Source organism: Anomaloglossus baeobatrachus, chromosome 1 (genome assembly GCF_048569485.1).
Source record: "Anomaloglossus baeobatrachus isolate aAnoBae1 chromosome 1, aAnoBae1.hap1, whole genome shotgun sequence".
In the NCBI taxonomy this organism is placed as follows: domain Eukaryota; kingdom Metazoa; phylum Chordata; class Amphibia; order Anura; family Aromobatidae; genus Anomaloglossus; species Anomaloglossus baeobatrachus.
The window spans coordinates 324,587,787-324,606,037 of NC_134353.1; the positions used below are offsets into that span (position 1 = coordinate 324,587,787).

An 18,251-nucleotide genomic window follows, 5' to 3' on the forward strand; every position below is an offset into this window, starting at 1 on the left:
TTATTCACTCCGTTCTGCCAGTCGACAAATATTGGACTCATAGACTTGCATGGTCAAGTGCATGGTCAAGTGTGATGTGATTTACAGAGGCAAATTGTGCATGCTACTCTGAAAAAAATCGGACATGTGCATTGCCTCATTATATAACATTAGTCCACGTGTCATCCAATGTTTTGTAAGATTGCACTCGAACCAAAAGTACGGTCATCTGCATGAACCCTAGGGCTGTTTTTAATTAGCTTTGAATCCTACTCTTTATGGTTTTGGTCCCCGGAGATGCATCTGATAGAAATGGTTAGGGTCCCATATGCAAAAGGTCAACTTGTCATGGCTGGTGTCCAAATGGTAAAAAAAAACATAGCAAAAACTATGTCTTTTCATCATAGAGCAGACAAAAAAGTGGAATAAAATTCGATCAAAAAGGAATAAATATAAATGGTACCATTGAAAATGCCATCTTGTCCCACATAAAAAACTAGCTGCTATACAGTTACATCAAGTAAAAAATAGAAAAGCTATAGCTCTCAGAATACAGCAACGCAAGAACAATGATATGTATATAGATAGATAGATGGATAAATTGTTTGTATTATGCAAAAGCAGTAAAACATTAAAAAAAAAAAATATTGCTGTATTTGTACTGACCCGAAGAATAAAGCTGTGTTATTACTTTTATGACACGAAGAACGAAGTAAAAAAAAAATCCTGTTTTGCTGTTTCTTCTTGATTCTGCCTCACAAGAAGCAGATAGAAAGCAATAAAAAAATATTATATGCCCCAAAATGGTTCCAATATAACTCCAACTCATCCTGCAAAAAACAAGCCCTCACATGTTGGCAGAGAAATAAAAAACTATAGCCGTCAAAATATGGTGATGCAAAAAACTTTATTTTGTAAAAGAGCGTTTTTTAGTGTGATAGTAGAAAAACCTAAAAAAAAATATATACCGTATTTTTCGCTTTATAAGACGCACTTTTCCTCTCAAAAATTTAGAAGGAAAATGGGGGGTGCGTCTTATAATCCGAATATAGCTGTACCTGGGTGTCCTGTCTGTGCGGCGATCGGGCGGCCGGGTGCCTATGGCTGCGTGCAAGCCGCCGGGAACCTGTGCTTGCGTGTGGTGGCAGCCAGGTACCCGTGGCTGCGTGCGGGCGTCAGCCGGGTGCTGTGTGCGGGTGGCAGCCGGGTGCTGTGTGCGGGCGGCAGTCGGGTGCCCGTGCGAGTGTCAGCCGGGTCCTGTGTGCGGGCGGCAGCCGGGTGCTGTGTGTGGGTGGCAGCCGGATGCTGTGTGCAGGCGGCAACCGGGTGCCCATGCAGGCGGCTGCCGGGTGCTGTGTGCGGGCGGCAGTCAGGTACCCGTGTGGGCATCAGCCGGGTCCTGTATGCGGGCGGCAGCCGGGAGCTGTGTGAGGGCGGCAGTCGGGTGCTGTGTGCGGGCGGCAGCCGTGTGCTGTGTGCGGGCGGCAGCCGGGTGCCCGTGCGGGCGGCAGCCAGGTGCTGTGTGCGGGCAGCAGACGGCTGCCGCCCTCACACAGGCACCTGCACAAAAATTTGGGAGGAAAATGGGGGGTGCGTCTTATAATCCGAATATAGCGGTACCTGGGTGTCCTGTCTGTGCGGCGATCGGGCGGCAGGGTGCCTGTGTGCAAGCCACCGGGTACCTGTGCTTGCATGCAGTGGCAGCCGGGTACCCATGGCTGCGTGCGGGCGGCAGACGGGTGCTGTGTGCAGGCGGCAGCCGGGTGCTGTGTGCGGGCGGCAGTCGGGTGCTCGTGCGGGTGTCAGCCGGGTGCTGCGTGCGGGCGGCAGCTGGGTGCTGTGTGCGGGCGGCAGCCGGGTGCCCGTGCGGGTGGCAGCCGGGTGCTGTGTGCGGGCGGCAGTCCGGTGCCGTGTGGGCATCAGCCGGGTCCTGTGTGCGGGCGGCAGCCAGGTGCTGTGTGCGGGCGGCAGCCGGCTGCCGCCCTCACACAGGCACCCGCATGCAAGCACAGGTACCCGGCTGCTTGCACGCAGGGTGGGCGGGCAGCCTGCTGGCTGCCACTCTGTGCGTGCGGGGCGGGCGGCTGTGCAGCAAGTTACCCAGTTTGTCCGCGGTCCCAGTTTCAAATAATGGCGCCGGGAGTCAGCACGTGCGCAGATGGAGCCCTTGGATGAGAGCTCCATCTGCGCATGCGCCGCTCCAGGCGCCAACATTTGAACCGGGACCGAGGACACTGGGAAACTCACTGCTCCGGCCTGCTGCACGACTCACCCACCGCCGCTGCTGCTGCTGCCGCCGCCGCCACCACAACCACGCACCCTGCGGCTCCTGCCACTAGAGTGTCCCGCGGCTCCTGCCACCCCGGACGCCACCGCGCCTGCCACCACCGCACTTGCAATCATGGACGCCAACGCTCCTGCCACCACGGACCCCGCTGCCACTAATCCGCTGTGCCTGCTAGCACAACCTCTGCCTCCTGTGACCCCGCTTCACCACCACTGCTGCCCCCTTCTGGTAAGAGAACACCGGAGTATAAGACGGACCCCATTTTTCTTTTTTTTACCTTTTTTTATGTCTAAATTTGGGGAGCGTCTTATAATCCGGTGCGTCTTATAAAGCGGAAAAATACGGTAAAACTGGTATCTCTGTAATAGTACTGACCTAATGAATAAAGCTGCCTTAGCACTTATTCTGCAAGATGAGCAGCGGAAAAAACAAATAAATAAAGCCAATTCTAAATATAAATATAAATCACCTGCTGTTGATTTGTTTTTCTGCCGCGGTAAGGCTTGGCTAACATTTATCCTGCACTCTGCGCTGAGTGCGTACATCGGGGTTTACGTGTAACGCTCTGAAAAACATGATTCAGACAAAATTTCCAAAGGAAAATTCATTGTAGTCTGGGGTTGTCCAGCTTTTTACGAGTTTTTCTAGATGTGCATAAAAGTGTAGCTATCAACAGTTTTGTGCATCTTTGAAACAAGGATGCTGAGGAACAGAAGTCAAACAGAGTCCAGAGTAACTCTGCTGCCTCATTAATGAATGTACCTGTCGTGGTTTTCACCTAAATCAAGTATTTTGGAAATGTAGATGGAAATCCTATTAAAAGTGCTTCCACGTTACTGATAGCACAAAGGCTCTGGAAAAGTGCTATTGCTCCCCCCCCCCCGGCCAAAAAAAAGGAGTCCAGAAAAATTTGCTCTCCCAAATTTGAACTCTCTACGGTGCCTAAACCACAGTTAACATCCACATGGTTGGCATTGTTGTAGTGAGGAAAGCCCGCTTAATTTACGGGGCGTGTGTCTCTAGAAGCACAAGCTGGGCACAATGTACAGGCACTACAATGTACTGGGCACTACAAGGGCTTATTTTCAATGTTTGATTCTACAATATTCACTATGTTTGATTCCTTGGGTGTTTCCCATGGACAAAATCATCACTACAATCGTGTATAAATTCCCAAAGGGGTGTAATTTGAAAAATGTGGTCACTTGAGGGAGTTTCTGATTTTTTTGCACTTAAGGGCTCTATAAATGGAGTCTGCAAACTATTCTAGAAAAATCTGTGCTCCAAAAGTCAAATGGGGCTATTTCTCTCCCGAGCCCTGCCGTGTTTTCAAACAGAACTGTACAGTCACATGTGGGATATTGCCACATTCAGTGAGAAACTGTGTAACACATTATGGAGCCTGTTTTATCTATTCCCCTTCTGAAAATTGGAAATCTGGAGTTAAATCAACATTTTAGTGGTAAAAGTTTAATTATCTAAACACCTTCTCTTCTGAGGTTTACAGTGTCTCAAAAGTCATATTCGACCACATATGGGGTATTTGGGGTATTGGTGAACTCAGGAGAAATTGTGTAAGAAATTGTATGATCCATTTTCCCCTATTATCATTTTTTTAAATTAAAACTTTGAGGTCAAAGCAATATTTTAGTTGAAGTATTTTTTTATATTCACAGCCCAATATTATACAATTCCAGGAATCACCTGAGGGTTAAACTTGCTCACTACATCCCTAGATGAATTTCTTAATGTGTGGTTTACAGAATGGGTTCACTTGTGGGGGTTTCAGTGGTTTTGTCATGTCAGGGGATCTTCAAATGCAGCATGGTGCTGCTATCTATTCCAGGTAAAATGGTGCTCAAAAATTAAAATAGCATTTCTTCTTTTCGAAACACTGTAGTGTCTCCAAGCAATAGTTTTCCACCAGATAGTTGGTATTAGTGTTTTCAGAATAAATTGCACAAGAAATTCTATGATCCATTTTCTTCTGTTACCCTTGAAAAAAATAAAAAAATGGGTTAAAGCAATATTTTTGTGGTAAAAATGTATGTTTTCATTTTCATGGCTAAGCATTATAAAATTCTGTGAAGCAACTGTGGCATCAAGGTGTTCACCACAGCGCTAGATAAATTCCTTGAGGGGGTCTAGTTTCCAAAATGGGGTGACTTGTGGGGGGTTTCCACTATTTAGGAACATCAGGCGCTCTGCAAACACAACATGGCGTCCACAATCTATTCGCTCTCCAAAATTCAAATAGCGCTCCTTCTAGAGATGAGAAGACCCGAAAGGTTCAGTGTTTGTACCGAACACAGAATTTACAGTAAAGTCAGTGTTCAAGTTTGGAGTTTTGGTGCTTTATGTATGCAACCACTCAAACGAGCATTGCTGTGCTCGGATATGCACAATGCTCGGCCCTGTGCAATCTTCGCTGCAGTGTTTGAATGGTTCATACTGGGTGTAGAATCAGTGTTAATGGATGTAGTGTGTACAAAAAGAAAAAAAAGATAAAACCCCGCACTTCCTGCCTCAGAGGTGCTATGTTTATGGCTGGCTGTATGCGGGTGGAGAGTCAAACTGCTGAATCAATAACTTCTAATGAAGTTCATGTCTCTAATGAAGTTTAGGTCACGTTCGGGTCCAGAACAGAACTTTATCTAAAATCCAGCTGAATCCGCAGAACCCAAACTTTCACAGGTCCATTCATCTCTAGATCCTTCTCTTACGAACCCTTCCTTGCGCCCAATTAGTTTTCCACCACATATAGATTATCAGCATGCTCAGAAGAAATTCTACAACAAATTGTATCATCTATTTTCTTCTGTAATCCTTTTAAAAGTTGAAAAGGTCAAAAATTGTGAAATTTTCACATTATGTCACATTTCCGTTATTTTCATGAATAAAAGTAAATCATATTGACTAAAATTGACCAACAACATGAAGAACAACATGTCACGAAAAAAAACTATCTCAGAATCACTGGGAAATATTGAAGTGTTCCAGAGTTATTACCACATAAAGTGACATTAGTCAGAATTGTAAAACTATGAACTGATTAGGAAGGTGAAAACAGATTTGGGTATAAAGTACTTAAAGTTTCAACTAGCCCATAGTGGGAAGGATATGTAGGGAAATAGATGGTTTTCTTAAAGAAAGAGTCAGTTAGAGCCCAGCAAGTGACTACAGCAGACATAAAGTCTGAAAGGCTGAAAGGTCGTCAAGGACTCATGCAGTTGGTGACCTGTGGCAGAAAGGAGTAAGGAGACTGGAACCAGTATAGCATGATTCAAAATGACCTACTGAGATACAGAGTAAGGGACTGCATCAGGTCCAGGGACAAGCTTTGTTTCAGAGTGCCCTAACCGCAACGGTCTGGATAGAAGAACTCCTTGTGTCGCGGGCGGGGAAGGATGCCGCTGCGCTGCACTCGCTAACGCTCGGGTCCGGCACTGCTGCGGTGGCGGCTCGGTGGCTTGAGCGGTGGGCCGGATCTGGGGACTCGAGCGGCGCTCCTCGCCCGTGAGTGAAAGGGGGTAGTTTGGTTTGGGGATTTGGTCTGTGACGCCACCCATGGGTTGTGGTGAGGTTGGGAGCCACCGCTGCTGGTGACGGCGATCCCGGAAGCGATGGCAGGGAGCAGCTGGGATGTTGTTTTCCCCCTCCGTGGGTAGGGGTTGGTGGTCCCGGGGCCCGGTGAGATGACGGGGAGGCAGGGTTGGATGGGTGCAGGGTCGCCTGGACTGCGCAGCGCGGTGCCGGATGGCACGGTTGTACTCACTCAGCCACAAAGGTACACAAAGTCTCTGGTAAACCAAACGGCTGGATGGACGGGTCCCGCAGCCGGCTGCTGTAGTCTCTCCCGGACGGTTAGTGGTGGCTGCCTTTCCCTGCACCTTTGTGTATGTTCGGTCCCGATGGATTCCCACCGGTAACCCGCTCCCCAGGGTATATATGTGCCGGAGGAGCCCTTTTGCCCACAGGCTCTGGCCCTTGGAACTCTATCTGTGGCGGTAGCTGTATTTCCTTTTGCTGGTCGGACGGTTGCCTTCAATCGGGTCTTGGCTGTTAGGAAACCCCTGGGGTTCTGGTCACTGACGGATTTGACCTCTAATGGCGACTCCAAGCCTGGTCGGGGTCTGCAGGCCCTGCCTGTGTGTGCTGGCTTCACTTCGCTCCCCGGTTCGGTACCGACGGGCCACCGCCCATCCCCGGTCCTACGGTTCCACGTTGATTCGCCTCTCCTGCAGACGGCCACCACCGTCTGCCAACCTTGCTCTTAGTGCCCAGGCCACACACCCGGACACGGTCAGTTTACTCCTCCACTACTACTTCACTCCTTTCACTTACACTTCCCTAACTGATCTCTCTACACTGAACTGACTTCCTTCTCCCGCCTCCAGGACTGTGAACTCCTCAGTGGGTGGGGCCAACCACCTGGCTCCACCCCACCTGGTGTGGACATCAGCCCCTGGAGGGAGGCAACAAGGATTTTGTGTCTGGCTGATGTGCCTGTCTCAGGGTGGGGGTGTGTGTTGTAGTACCTGTGATGACCTGGCTAGTCCAGGGCGCCACATTCCCCCTTGGTTAAATGCAGACCGTCCGCGGGCTGCCCGTCTATCACCGGTTTTATTTTTTTCTTTTTTAACTGTAAAAATATAAAACAAACATCAACAGTTTATGCAGTTTAAATCTTCCCTTACGGGAGGCAGGTCACTTGAACGTTGCAAAACACAGACATTTACATTTTTAATAACAACCGACGGCTTCCGCTCTCCCACTCAAGCAACCTAGCCCTGATGCTGCCCTTAAGAAGTGGGCAGCACCCCTCGACCCCTCGACCATTCGAGTGCATCACAGCCCTGGACCAGACCCTAATCAGAGGACACTAAAACTTTTACACTGAACTGCAGCAATATTTATGGCCACAACAGTTTGCCACCCTGCCATAGTGAGAGTTCTGTTTCATATAACTTTTTTTTTTTTTACTGCACTATTCTATGTCCTGTTGTGTATAAATATGTGACTCTTCAGATTTTGTGTTATACCATGCCTGATGAAGAGACCTGAGTAGTCTCGAAAGCTTGCTATTATTACCATCTTTTCAGTTAGCCATTAAAAGGTATCAACCACTGAGGACTTCAGTTCTTTTAAACAGATTTTTATCTCTACTGGCTAGCACGGTACAAAGATATATTTTACCTGTGTTACTGAAACATACAAGAATTGTGTAACCGCTACCTGGTGTATATAGTTGCCATCAAAAGACTGTTATGGAAAACTGTGTTGGTTTTAAAGAACTGGAGATCTACGTTTCTGAATAAGATGTCATCTGGTCCTGGCTGGCCGAGAACATTGGCCATATACAGCCTACACAGGCGTACTGCTGCTACAACGTCGACACACACAGATCTGACCTCATCTTTCTTGTAGCGTGCCGGGGCTTAGTTTGGCTTTAGATTGGTATGATTGCTTTTTTGATACAGAACATAATAAAAGTTAATTTGTAAGTGGTGGAATTCAGACAGTGGTGACAGGATGTTTTTTGTAGAAATTCTGACTTATTAACGTTTTTCTTAGAAACCTGTGATTTACTTTTATTATCCAGTACTCCTGAGTAAACTATCAAAACTTCATGTTAGTATCATTAATCATCAACGTGAATTTCCAGGATTGAAAACACAGAGGACTGATTTTTTTTATCTAGAATACATGGATTCTGTCTGATATCATAGCTCATCCCCATTGACGTTAATTGGATATGTAGCGGTTTCTGTAAGAAAAAAAATATCAGACTTTGGGGGAGTTCAACAAGTACTTTACACCAGAAGTATGGCTGAAAAAGCTTGTACATGTATGTGCCAAAATGTAGTTGGTGAGAAATTTTTTAACTTTTTTACACTTGCTCTGCCAACTTTTTGAAAACTGGGCAGAGCTTTGAGGATGCCTGGCATAGTGTGGCCTAACAGGTTCACTATAATTTAAATTATAAATTATAACAATCCATGATCGGGATTCACTGAGTAAGTTGCCAAAATATGAAATCCAATGTCATAAGGATTCCATGACTAGGAAAACTCTTAAAGATTTGTCTATTCTTTCTAGGTTTACCATTACTTGACCAATACATAGACATTCACCTTCCATTCCATTGTACTGTTTACGGAAAAGGATATAATAGGATCCTATAATACCTGAAACATCCCATTTTAATGTGTATAAGTAACAAAAAAAGATTTCACAGTCTCGCATATATAAGCAATATTCAAGTAACTCAAACTCTTCTAGTTGTCAGTGAGTTGACCATAGCATTAGAGATTGAAACTCGATCCTAAACATGTCTGGCGCTCATTGTATAATGTATCACAGCTCTTTTATCTTGGTGCAATATTTGAATCTGTAAAAATTTGATTCAATTTTTTTTATGTTTCTATTTAAACAGCTTGTGGTGTTGGAGGTCCATCAGGAATAACCAAAATAGTAGGAGGAACAGCGGCTGCACTGGGCTCTTGGCCCTGGCAGGCCAGTCTACGCTACAATGGGCATCATAGATGTGGAGCCTCGCTCATTAGCAATTCCTGGCTTGTGACAGCTGCGCACTGTTTTACTACGTAAGAATATACTGTCAGTCACTTGTTGCCGCTAATCAATGTAATATCTACTATAGTCAAACACCGCAAATCTGCCCTTAGTGGTCTCAGTAGTTACCCAAGTCACTTGGAGGGTGTTTTAGCTTCAGGATTTGCTGTAGACATTTTAGCTCCATTCATCCAAATGTTGTGGTTTCAAATCAAAGGGAACTTTCTGCAATGAAATCTGCATCAGTAAATACACCCTTAGGCGGGCTTTGCATGAAATCTCATGCAGATGCTACAATTGTTTCCTGGCACTCTTTAAAAATGCAGGATGTCAATTCTTTCAATGTTCTTACTGCTTTATTTGCTAGTTAGCAAAACATGTATTAGAAAACACAAAATAATCCCATTTTTCTGTGTTTAATTTCATTTTTCACGAGATAATATGCATTTTAGCTGCGAGGGAAAAAAACGCTGAGTGTGAACATTGCCCAAAGACTTATTAATATGCATTATTTTTTATGTGTTTTTAGGTGATTGTGTTTTAGATATCTGCACATGTAGTGGTTTGGAAGCACATGTTTTTAAACTAAACCATTAGAAAATCTGCAAGAAAATTAAACATATTACGTCCTTTACTGCAATTTTTTTTTTATCCTATGTATTGCATCTGCAATTAAAAATCCAGGGCAGGAGTTAACATCTAGCAAATTTCAAAATCTTCACCATAGATCAATTTACAGGCTGATATTTTTAAAATCTCATCTACTTAGCTGCTACTGTATTACCCTGCAGATTGTTCACATGCAACGGAAAATCTCCATCAAATGCACTACTTGAGCACTAATGCTGCTTTCACACATCCGGTTTTAGCAGAGCCGGCCTATCGGGCTCTAAAACCTATGCAACGGATGCGGCGACAAAACCGCATCCTTTGCATAAGTTTTTGACATGCGGCCCGTCCGGTTTTTGCCGCTTGTGGCACACTACTGAGCATGCGCAGTGGAAAAAAACGCATGTGGTGTTTGCCGCAGAACGCCGCATGCGGTGTCCATAGGCATGCATTGCAAATCGCGTCGCATTGGCCGGATGCGGCGCGATGCGTTTTTTTTTGCCAGACAAAATAACGTGCCAGGCAACGTTCCATCCAGCCGCCGCATCGGCTAAATCTGCCGCATACGACAAAACCGGACCGAACGCAAGCCCATGCGGCACAATCTAATGAAAGTCTATGCAAATAAAACGCAACCGGCGGCAAAAAAACCGGTTGCGGTTTTTCTGCAAAGCGCTGGATTGTGCTGCACAGGAAAAACCGGATGTGTGAAAGCAGCCTTACCCTTTATTAGTTTGATTTATTTAAATGGCGATATTTCTGCATTTTCTTTCCCCACAGGAGCAGAGATGTTAATTCTTGGACAGTCGCTTTAGGAACCATTTTTTTAACTTCTGGGTCTGTGATGACACTCCAAAATATAATTTTGCATGAGAACTACACCACCGGAGAATACCAAAATGACATTGCACTTCTCAAGTTATCCATTCCAGTAAACTTTACTCAATATATCCAAACAGTATGCTTACCGGATACATTGGATTTCTTTCCTGACAACTCTTCATGTTATGTAACTGGATGGGGAACACTCACAGATGGAGGTTAGAAAACGTAATGTTTTATCAAATATAAGAAATTTATTTTAACAAGTTATCGACTTTAAAAACACTGATCTACATTTGGAAGAAAAAAAAATCTGCTGACCTAATTATTTTTGCTCATTCCAGATATCAAGTAAAAAATATGCAATGCCTCAAATTTTTTCGCAAATGAGAAATGTTTAATTAAAGATTTTAAAGTTGAATCCTGAAGAAGTGATAGTATATACTATTTGTTTCATGCAAACAACAAGTCTATCGTCTAACGAAGAGAGCAATAATCATGTAAAGTTTAATTGGTAGGGAAACATTTTCTCTTTTCGATTGCTCGGGAATAGTTACAATCAGGGTTGTCATGCTTTAAACACCAGCAGTAGTCCGCCATCATGTTTGTGTTCCATCTGCCTTGATATCTATGTTCCATGGTCCAGAAGTCTTGATAAAAGTATCCTCCTTGTTTTTCACTCATAGCGCCAAGATTAAAGGGGAAGTAGTTCAGGTGGCTACGAAGGAAATGCAGTTTGACACTCATGTTTGTTACTATGTGTGGGTGTTGTAAGATAACCACAAATGTAACAGAATATATCAGGATCATTCCTGCACAGCCCACAAACTGTTCAAGTGTTGGAAGTCTTTGAAACTAAAAACCTAACTGTGTTAAATTTGCTGCTACTTGTAAGCCTCTTGAACAACTGAATGCTGCTTATAATGTTTAGCCATAAAATTCCAACTTCGGCAGTTTTGAAAAGCTTTTTAAGCAGTCTTCCTATTAGTTATACCAAATGAATATTAAGCATTCTTTTTGCATATTCAGCATATCTATATAATATTATTAGATATATATAGTTATACTATTACTATAAGAGTTCCTTAACAAGCAACGGTTTGCAGGAAAAAAAAACCAGACATGACTGGGAGAAACTAATGAGATTTTTTTGATTCAGCACAACAAAATTTATTAAGATCACATGTTATCTCATAGTCAACAAAATTGATATAGAGCAATGTAATATTTTTGTTTGTTACCCACAATCTTCAATGCCCCTGATCCATGTTATCGTAGCTGGTACATAGAAAGTTGTGGGGAAAAAAAACCTGAGACCAAAGATAAAGCTGAAATTATGTATATTATCCTTGTGGACATTTTCACACAAATTTTGTCAGAAATTAGACTGTAAGTTTGAAAAAAATGTAATTTATAATATTTTTTTTGTTTTATAGGAAGTTTATCGTCAGTTTTACAGCAAGCAGAACTAAAAATCATCAATTCAACTTTATGCAGCAGTTACCAGATGTATGGATATCTGATAAAGCCTTCAATGATATGTGCTGGTTATATAGAGGGAAAAATCGATTCATGTCAGGTATGTTTATTGTATCTTTGATCAGTGGCATAGCGTGGGTTACCACTGCCTGGGGTAAGGCAAGTAACCTAGTAATAATGCCTCTTCGATGTGTCCCCTTAATGTGACCCTCCACCATTAGATCAAAAAGTCCATACATTTCTCATGATTGGTATTCCATTCCTCCTGTTGTTAAGATTGTATAAGCCATACATAGTAATACTTAATGACATCTTCCCTAAATAAAGCAATTTAGAAGGGGATTTCCAGTAGACAATCCCTTAAAAAGCCCATTTACACTTGCTGATAATAAGGAATGAGGGTCCCTACAACAGCATGCTACCTATAAGCCAGTCTACAGAGGTTACCCAAAACATTTGTCAGGTAAAATGATTTTTAAAGGGATTGTCTGATCTCAGATGGAAAGTTTGCTGAATTATGACAATATGGGATGCACACGCTATCACAATTCCCCCGTATTCCCATTCCAGGTGGATGGTCTCATTCAGCTTCTTTCAATAGAAGAGAATAGAGAGAAGGCCGGATGAGACTAATTGGTACGTGACCACAAATACGCAAGTCTCACACATGCAGTTATGTCACTACCACATGGGCAACCGTGATAGCGTGCATATTTCACACTGTCAGAATCTGACATTATCTGACATTATGCACTTGTAACACCCACAGAGCAAGGGGTTAAATATACTCGTCGCCGGGCCGGTGATGTCTGGTATGGGATGTCACGGCCGGGTGACTCTGCCTGGCTTCATGGCCCCGAGTTGTACAATAAAGGGGGGGGGGGATGCTGTCCTCCGGGGCGGATGGTTGTAGAAGCAAAGATGGTTCTGCTCCTCACAGGTGGAGTGAGCCCCGGGGAAGAAGATAAGGGGAGTAGTGGTCATTGGCGCCGAAACGCAGGGCGCCGGCAAGGACAGTCGGACACAGTCTCTGTGGTTTAAGGGTTTCTTTACTCACAGTCCTGGTTGCCACTCCCGGAGTAGCGGTCACCGCCGTGATGGGCCCCAGTCGATCCCGGATCCGTAGGAGGTCAGAACTGGTACCATGGACAGTGGGCCTTTCCTCCTTGCACCTTTAGAGATGGATCTCCGTGGCCTGAAGCTACTTGGGGACCTTGGTTCTTGAAAAGTTAACTCCTGTCCCGTATGCAGGTGCCGCGGGTCCATGGTGGGGCCTGACTTAGATCACGACTCCGGAGCACTGTGCTCTGGGAACTGTGGTGGCCAGAGGGACATACAATCTCCCTGTCCTGCAGATTCTGGTGATACAACTTGAAGTCTGTTCTACCCTAGTATGCTGTACCCTGCTCCGCGCCGGTCCTGAGGGAGCAATTAAGCTCTCCCCTCGGCGGCCGTATTGACTCCTGCGTCTCACCAGAGTCACCGGTAAACCAGTCTGCTCCCTTCCTCTCTTGCTGGAGAACTCCTAACTGTTGTGTTGCTCCTAACTCTCCCTGCTGGCTGCTCCTCCCTCGGTTCTCTGTTAGTAGTGGGTGGCAGCCCCCCATGTTTGGTACCTACCTCTAGCCTGGTCCTCATTGGGGAGGAAACCTATTTGTGTGTTTGAGTTTATGTGTTGTGGAACCGGTACCGACCTCCTCTGGATCCAGGATGAGTACCACACCTTAAGTGAGGTGCAGTACACTGTGGCGACTGAAGTCTCAGGGGCGCCACACAGTCACACAGAGAAAGGGCTGACTTTTCCTCTGAGACTGGAGAACCCCTTTAAACTTACTTAAAACTCATTGCTCTAATGTGTAACCAGGTGATGTGCTGACGATAAAACCCAGTTCTATTTGCACAGAACAATCATTTCTGTGGGCAAGGAAGTGTGGCTCCCCTGAGGCTTCAGTCGCCACAGGGTACTGTACCTCACTTAAGGTGCGGTACTCATCCGACGTAAGGAAGAGGTTAATTGCTGGTGTTTCTCACATTCACAAACCACACTCAGTTAGGTGCTTTCCCACTGGAAGGATGGCCTGGAGTAGATAGTGGGGTTGCCATCACAAAGCATGGGACTTGCACGGTCACTAGGACAACCACCTGGGGGCGGGCACCACTTGGGGGAAAGAAAGGAGCATCTTCACACACAGTCAGTTAGGCACAGCTTGGGATGAGGAGCACAGTCGGGACTTCAGTCCAGGCGTATTATCTCTACCTTCACACTTCTGGGAGCACTACCCGTGGCTTGGAGCAGGCAGCTCAGCCCAGGTTCTCTACAGCTACCAGGGATGTCAGGGTCTGTGGTGAGTGCAGTAAACACTCGCAGCCCGTTCCACATTCCATCCACGGGATTGGAGGGACCCCAACCAGACAAGACACACAGTGGGAACACCGGTGATGACCTCCAAATTATCCGGGATCGACTGGTGCCCATAATGGCAGAGACCTGTAAACTGAGCCTGCACTTGAACTGTGAGTAAAAAGACCTGGAACTGCAGCAGCTGACTCAGCCTCTTATTGCCGGCGCTGTCGACCCGCACTTCAGCGCCAACGGCCGTTACAGTCCCTCATCATCCTTCTTCGGGCCCACCTGTGGGGAGCAGAACCACCCTTGCTGTGACAGCACCAGCCCCGGAGGACATCACCCGCAGCGACAGCTAATCCCTGGCTGCGTACCATAGGTGGCATCTTGAGACAAACTACCATGTCATCATCCCCTTTATTGTACACCTCGGGACCACAAAGCCAGGCAGGGCCACCCGTGACATCCCAGACCCGACATCATTGGCCTGGCGACAAGTAAAGTTAACCCCTTGCCCCGTGGGTGCTACAGAAGCGCAGTCAGCCTTTTTAAACAGGACAAATAAAAGCTGATTGGCTTGCATGTAGCCAATTGATATTTAACAGCTACAGTTGGTTTAAATGGGCTCTTAGTCATAGTGTAATGCTTACCTGCCTTCTCTTGAAAGTTGGGCACTAGTGATTAGCGGGCACTACTATGCACAGTTGCTTGATACCCTTAACAAGCAGTTAGACGCTCAGATGCACGCGACATGTGTACAGAGTATAATTGGAATCAATGGGACATTTGAGCATTTTTCTTGAAGATCTTCTGGAAAAATGAAGAGTTTCCCATGGACTTCCAATATACTCAGTAAAGGTGTGAATCCGAGCGTCCAACTGCTTGTTACGAGTACTAAGCATCCGCGCATGGTAATGCTCCCTCATCACTATTGGGCACATATATCTTCACAGGATTTCCAAGCCTTGCCCAGATGTCCACCTTTTAGAAGCTGTGGGGGAGTAGACAAAAGAAACAACTTTCATGGGTGTCAACATGATAAACAGCACAACATAAAAGTAATGGAGGAACACCCCTCTACAATAGCAGCTGAGCACTCCTCCCCACAGAGGTTCCAGTCACACAGTGCAGGGATGTGACTATGTGATAGAATCCTCTCAGTAACCAATCAGCGCTACTGTGTTACCGTACTACCAGGGAGAGCGCTCATTGGTGAATGCAGACTTCTGTCACAGTGTCTCTGCCACTGCTAGGAGCTTGTAATAACCAATGAGCGCTCTCCTCTACAATGAAGGAAAGTGCTGATTGGCTACTGAGCAGCTAAGTTGCTGCCACTCCCAGCTTTCTTCAAGTCAGGGGTGGACATATCATTGCTGCAACCTGTACTGCAGCACAGAGGCCCAAGAGTAAGGGGGCCATTTCTACCTCTAAATTCGGAGTAATTGTACATTATCATGCACTTATGAGCTGCAGAGGGCCCATATATTGTTCTTGAGCAGGGCCCATCTCTGTCTGTGTCTACCAGTGCTTCAGGTAGGGATACCAACAGCTGATTGTACAGGTTTGCCATCAGCTGTTCCCTTTCAGCATTGCGCAGGTCACAACCAGCAACATGGCGGCTGCGGTTGTGCACTCCTGCAGTAGAGATACGTGCATGGACCAGCAATGCACAGAGGCTGTATGACAGTGTAGTACACAGCTCCACAGGCTTTATTTGCTCCTACACCGTGTGCAGAATTATTAGGCAAGTTGTATTTTAGAGGATTTTTTTTATTATTGATCAACAATAGTGATGAGCGAGTACTAAAAAGCTCGGGTGCTCGAGGCTCGGGCCGAGCATCCCAAGATACGCGTGTACTCGGCCCGAGCACCGAGCCCAATGTTATCCTATGGGGAACCCGAGTATTATTCTGAAATGACCACCGGCAGCATGTAGAAACCATAAAACTGTAAATTAAAAAAAAAAATGTGCGTGTGTGTGTGTAAGCGTGCATATATATATACACGCGGAGTGGAGTGCGGGAGGGGCCGTAGCCGAGCGGGGAAGTGTCGGGCTAAAGGCACGGTCATGCTGTGAGGGCCGGCCAATCACTGCAATTCCACAACAGGGCTGTGGCATTGCAGTGGTCTGCCAGCCAATCCCTGCATAAGGGCTGGCTCTAAAAAGAGCGCCAACATGAAGACCACGAGTACAGCACGAGTATTGCGAGATTACTTGGTCCCCGCCGAGTAGCCCGAGTACAGTAATACTCGTGCGAGTACCGAGTAGTAACAAGCATACTCGCTCATCACTAATCAACAACTATGTTCTCAATCAACCCAAAAGACTCATAAATATCAAAGCTTAATATTTTTGGAAGTTAGAGTGGGTTTTTTTTAGATTTGGCTATCTTAGGAGGATATCTGTGCAAGTAACTATTACTGTGCAGAATTATTAGGCAACTTAATAAAAACCAAATATATTCCCATCTGACTTGTTTATTTTCACAAAATTTAGAAATAAACATTTTTGACGTGCAAAAACAAAACCCAAAAAAATTACTAACCAATATAGCCACCTTTCTTTCTGATGACACTCAACAGACTACCATCCATAGATTTTGTCAGATGCTTGATCTGTTTATGTGGCGCCGTGGCCTAGCCAGGTCGACACAGATAACATACAAACACCCCCCACCCCCATTAGACAGGGACACCAGCCAAACAAAAACCCTTGTTGCCTCCCTCCAGTGTCTGATGTCCACACCAGGTGGAGCGGAGCCAAGCGGTTGGCCCCACCCACCGAGGAGTTCACAGGCCTGGAGGCGGGAAAAGTGACAGTTTAGTCCAGGAGGTGGAAGAGAGAGGAGTAAACACTTGGGTGTCTGGGTTTGTGGCCCAGGCACTAACAGCAAGGTTGGCAGACGGTGGTGGCCGTCTGCAGGAGTGGTGGAGCAACGCGGAACCGTAGGACCGGGGACGGGTGACTGCCCTCCGGTACCGACCGGGGAGCGAAGTGAAGCCAGCACACACAGGCAGGGCCATCGGACCCCGACCAGGCTTGGAGCCGCCGACAATAGTCAGATCCGAATGTGACTGGAACCCCAGGGGTTTCACAACAGCAAAAGTCCCGATTGAAGGCAACCGCCCACACCGTGAGGGTATACAGCTACCGCCTAAGGCTAGAGACCCAAGGGCCAGCGTCTGCGGGCAAACGGGCTCCTCCGGTACCCATACACCAGGGAGCGGACTACCGTTGGGAATCCATAGTAGTCAGAAAGAGAACAACAAGGTGCAGGGAAAGACAGCCGCCATCACCTGTCCGGGGAGAAGCACTGCAGCCGGCTGCGGGACCCGTCCATCCAGCCGTTTGGTTTACCAAGGACTTTGTACCTTTCTTGCTGAGTGAGTACACCCGTGCCATCCGGCACCGCGCCGCGCTGTCCCTGCAACCCTGCACCTCACCAACCCTGCCTCCCCGTCACAACATCACCGGGCCCCGGGACCACCGACCCCTACCCACGGAGGGGGAAAACAACATCCCAGCTGCTCCCTACCATCGCTCCCGGGATCCACGTCACCAGCAGCGGTGGTGCCTATCTTCACCACGACCCGTGGGTGGCGTCACTGACTAAATCCCCCAAACCAACCACCCCTTTCACTCACGGGCGAGGAGCGCCGCTCGAGTCCCCGGATCCGGCCCACCGCTCGAGCCACCGAGCAGCAGCCGCAGCAGCGTTGGACCCGAGCGTTAGCGAGAGCACAGCAGCGACGGCGTCCTCCCCGCCCACGACAACTTGGTGTCACGAACAGGATTGAACCCATCTACTTACCAGTAAAAGTGCGCCTTGTGATTTCCGCCGGCGGTCTTGGCCATCTTGGCGCGAAAATCTCCCGCTTGAGCATCTTCTCCGAGCAGGCAAGGCGCGAAAGCGAAGCCCCGCCCCCAACAAACGGAAGTGCTGAAGAGTACCAAGGGGGGACGGGAAGAAGATGTCTGCGGCCGGCTGAGCTGTCGGAGGAGTGGCGGTCGCAGTCGCGGCGGCATGTAACTAGCGCTGCAGTGTGCAGGGACACCAGGACTCTGCTGAAACACGTTCCTGGATCCAGCCGAAAGATGTGCCGGGAGCTCCAGGCCCAAGTCCACTTCAAGCTGGCGAAGTGGATGTCAGAGATGAA

The 18,251-nt window shown here is 46.8% G+C and overlaps 1 protein-coding gene across 1 annotated transcript in view; it reads left to right on the forward strand.

Moving 5' to 3' along the window:
- The window catches only part of LOC142299118 (transmembrane protease serine 11D-like), a 165,354-nt gene that overhangs the window by 141,870 nt on the left and 5,233 nt on the right, over positions 1-18,251 (forward strand). The window contains exons 10-12 of the mRNA XM_075341811.1: positions 8,703-8,871; positions 10,229-10,488; positions 11,707-11,849. Of these exons, the coding sequence (XP_075197926.1) occupies positions 8,703-8,871; positions 10,229-10,488; positions 11,707-11,849 (572 nt within the window). The remainder of the gene's footprint in view (positions 1-8,702; positions 8,872-10,228; positions 10,489-11,706; positions 11,850-18,251) is intronic.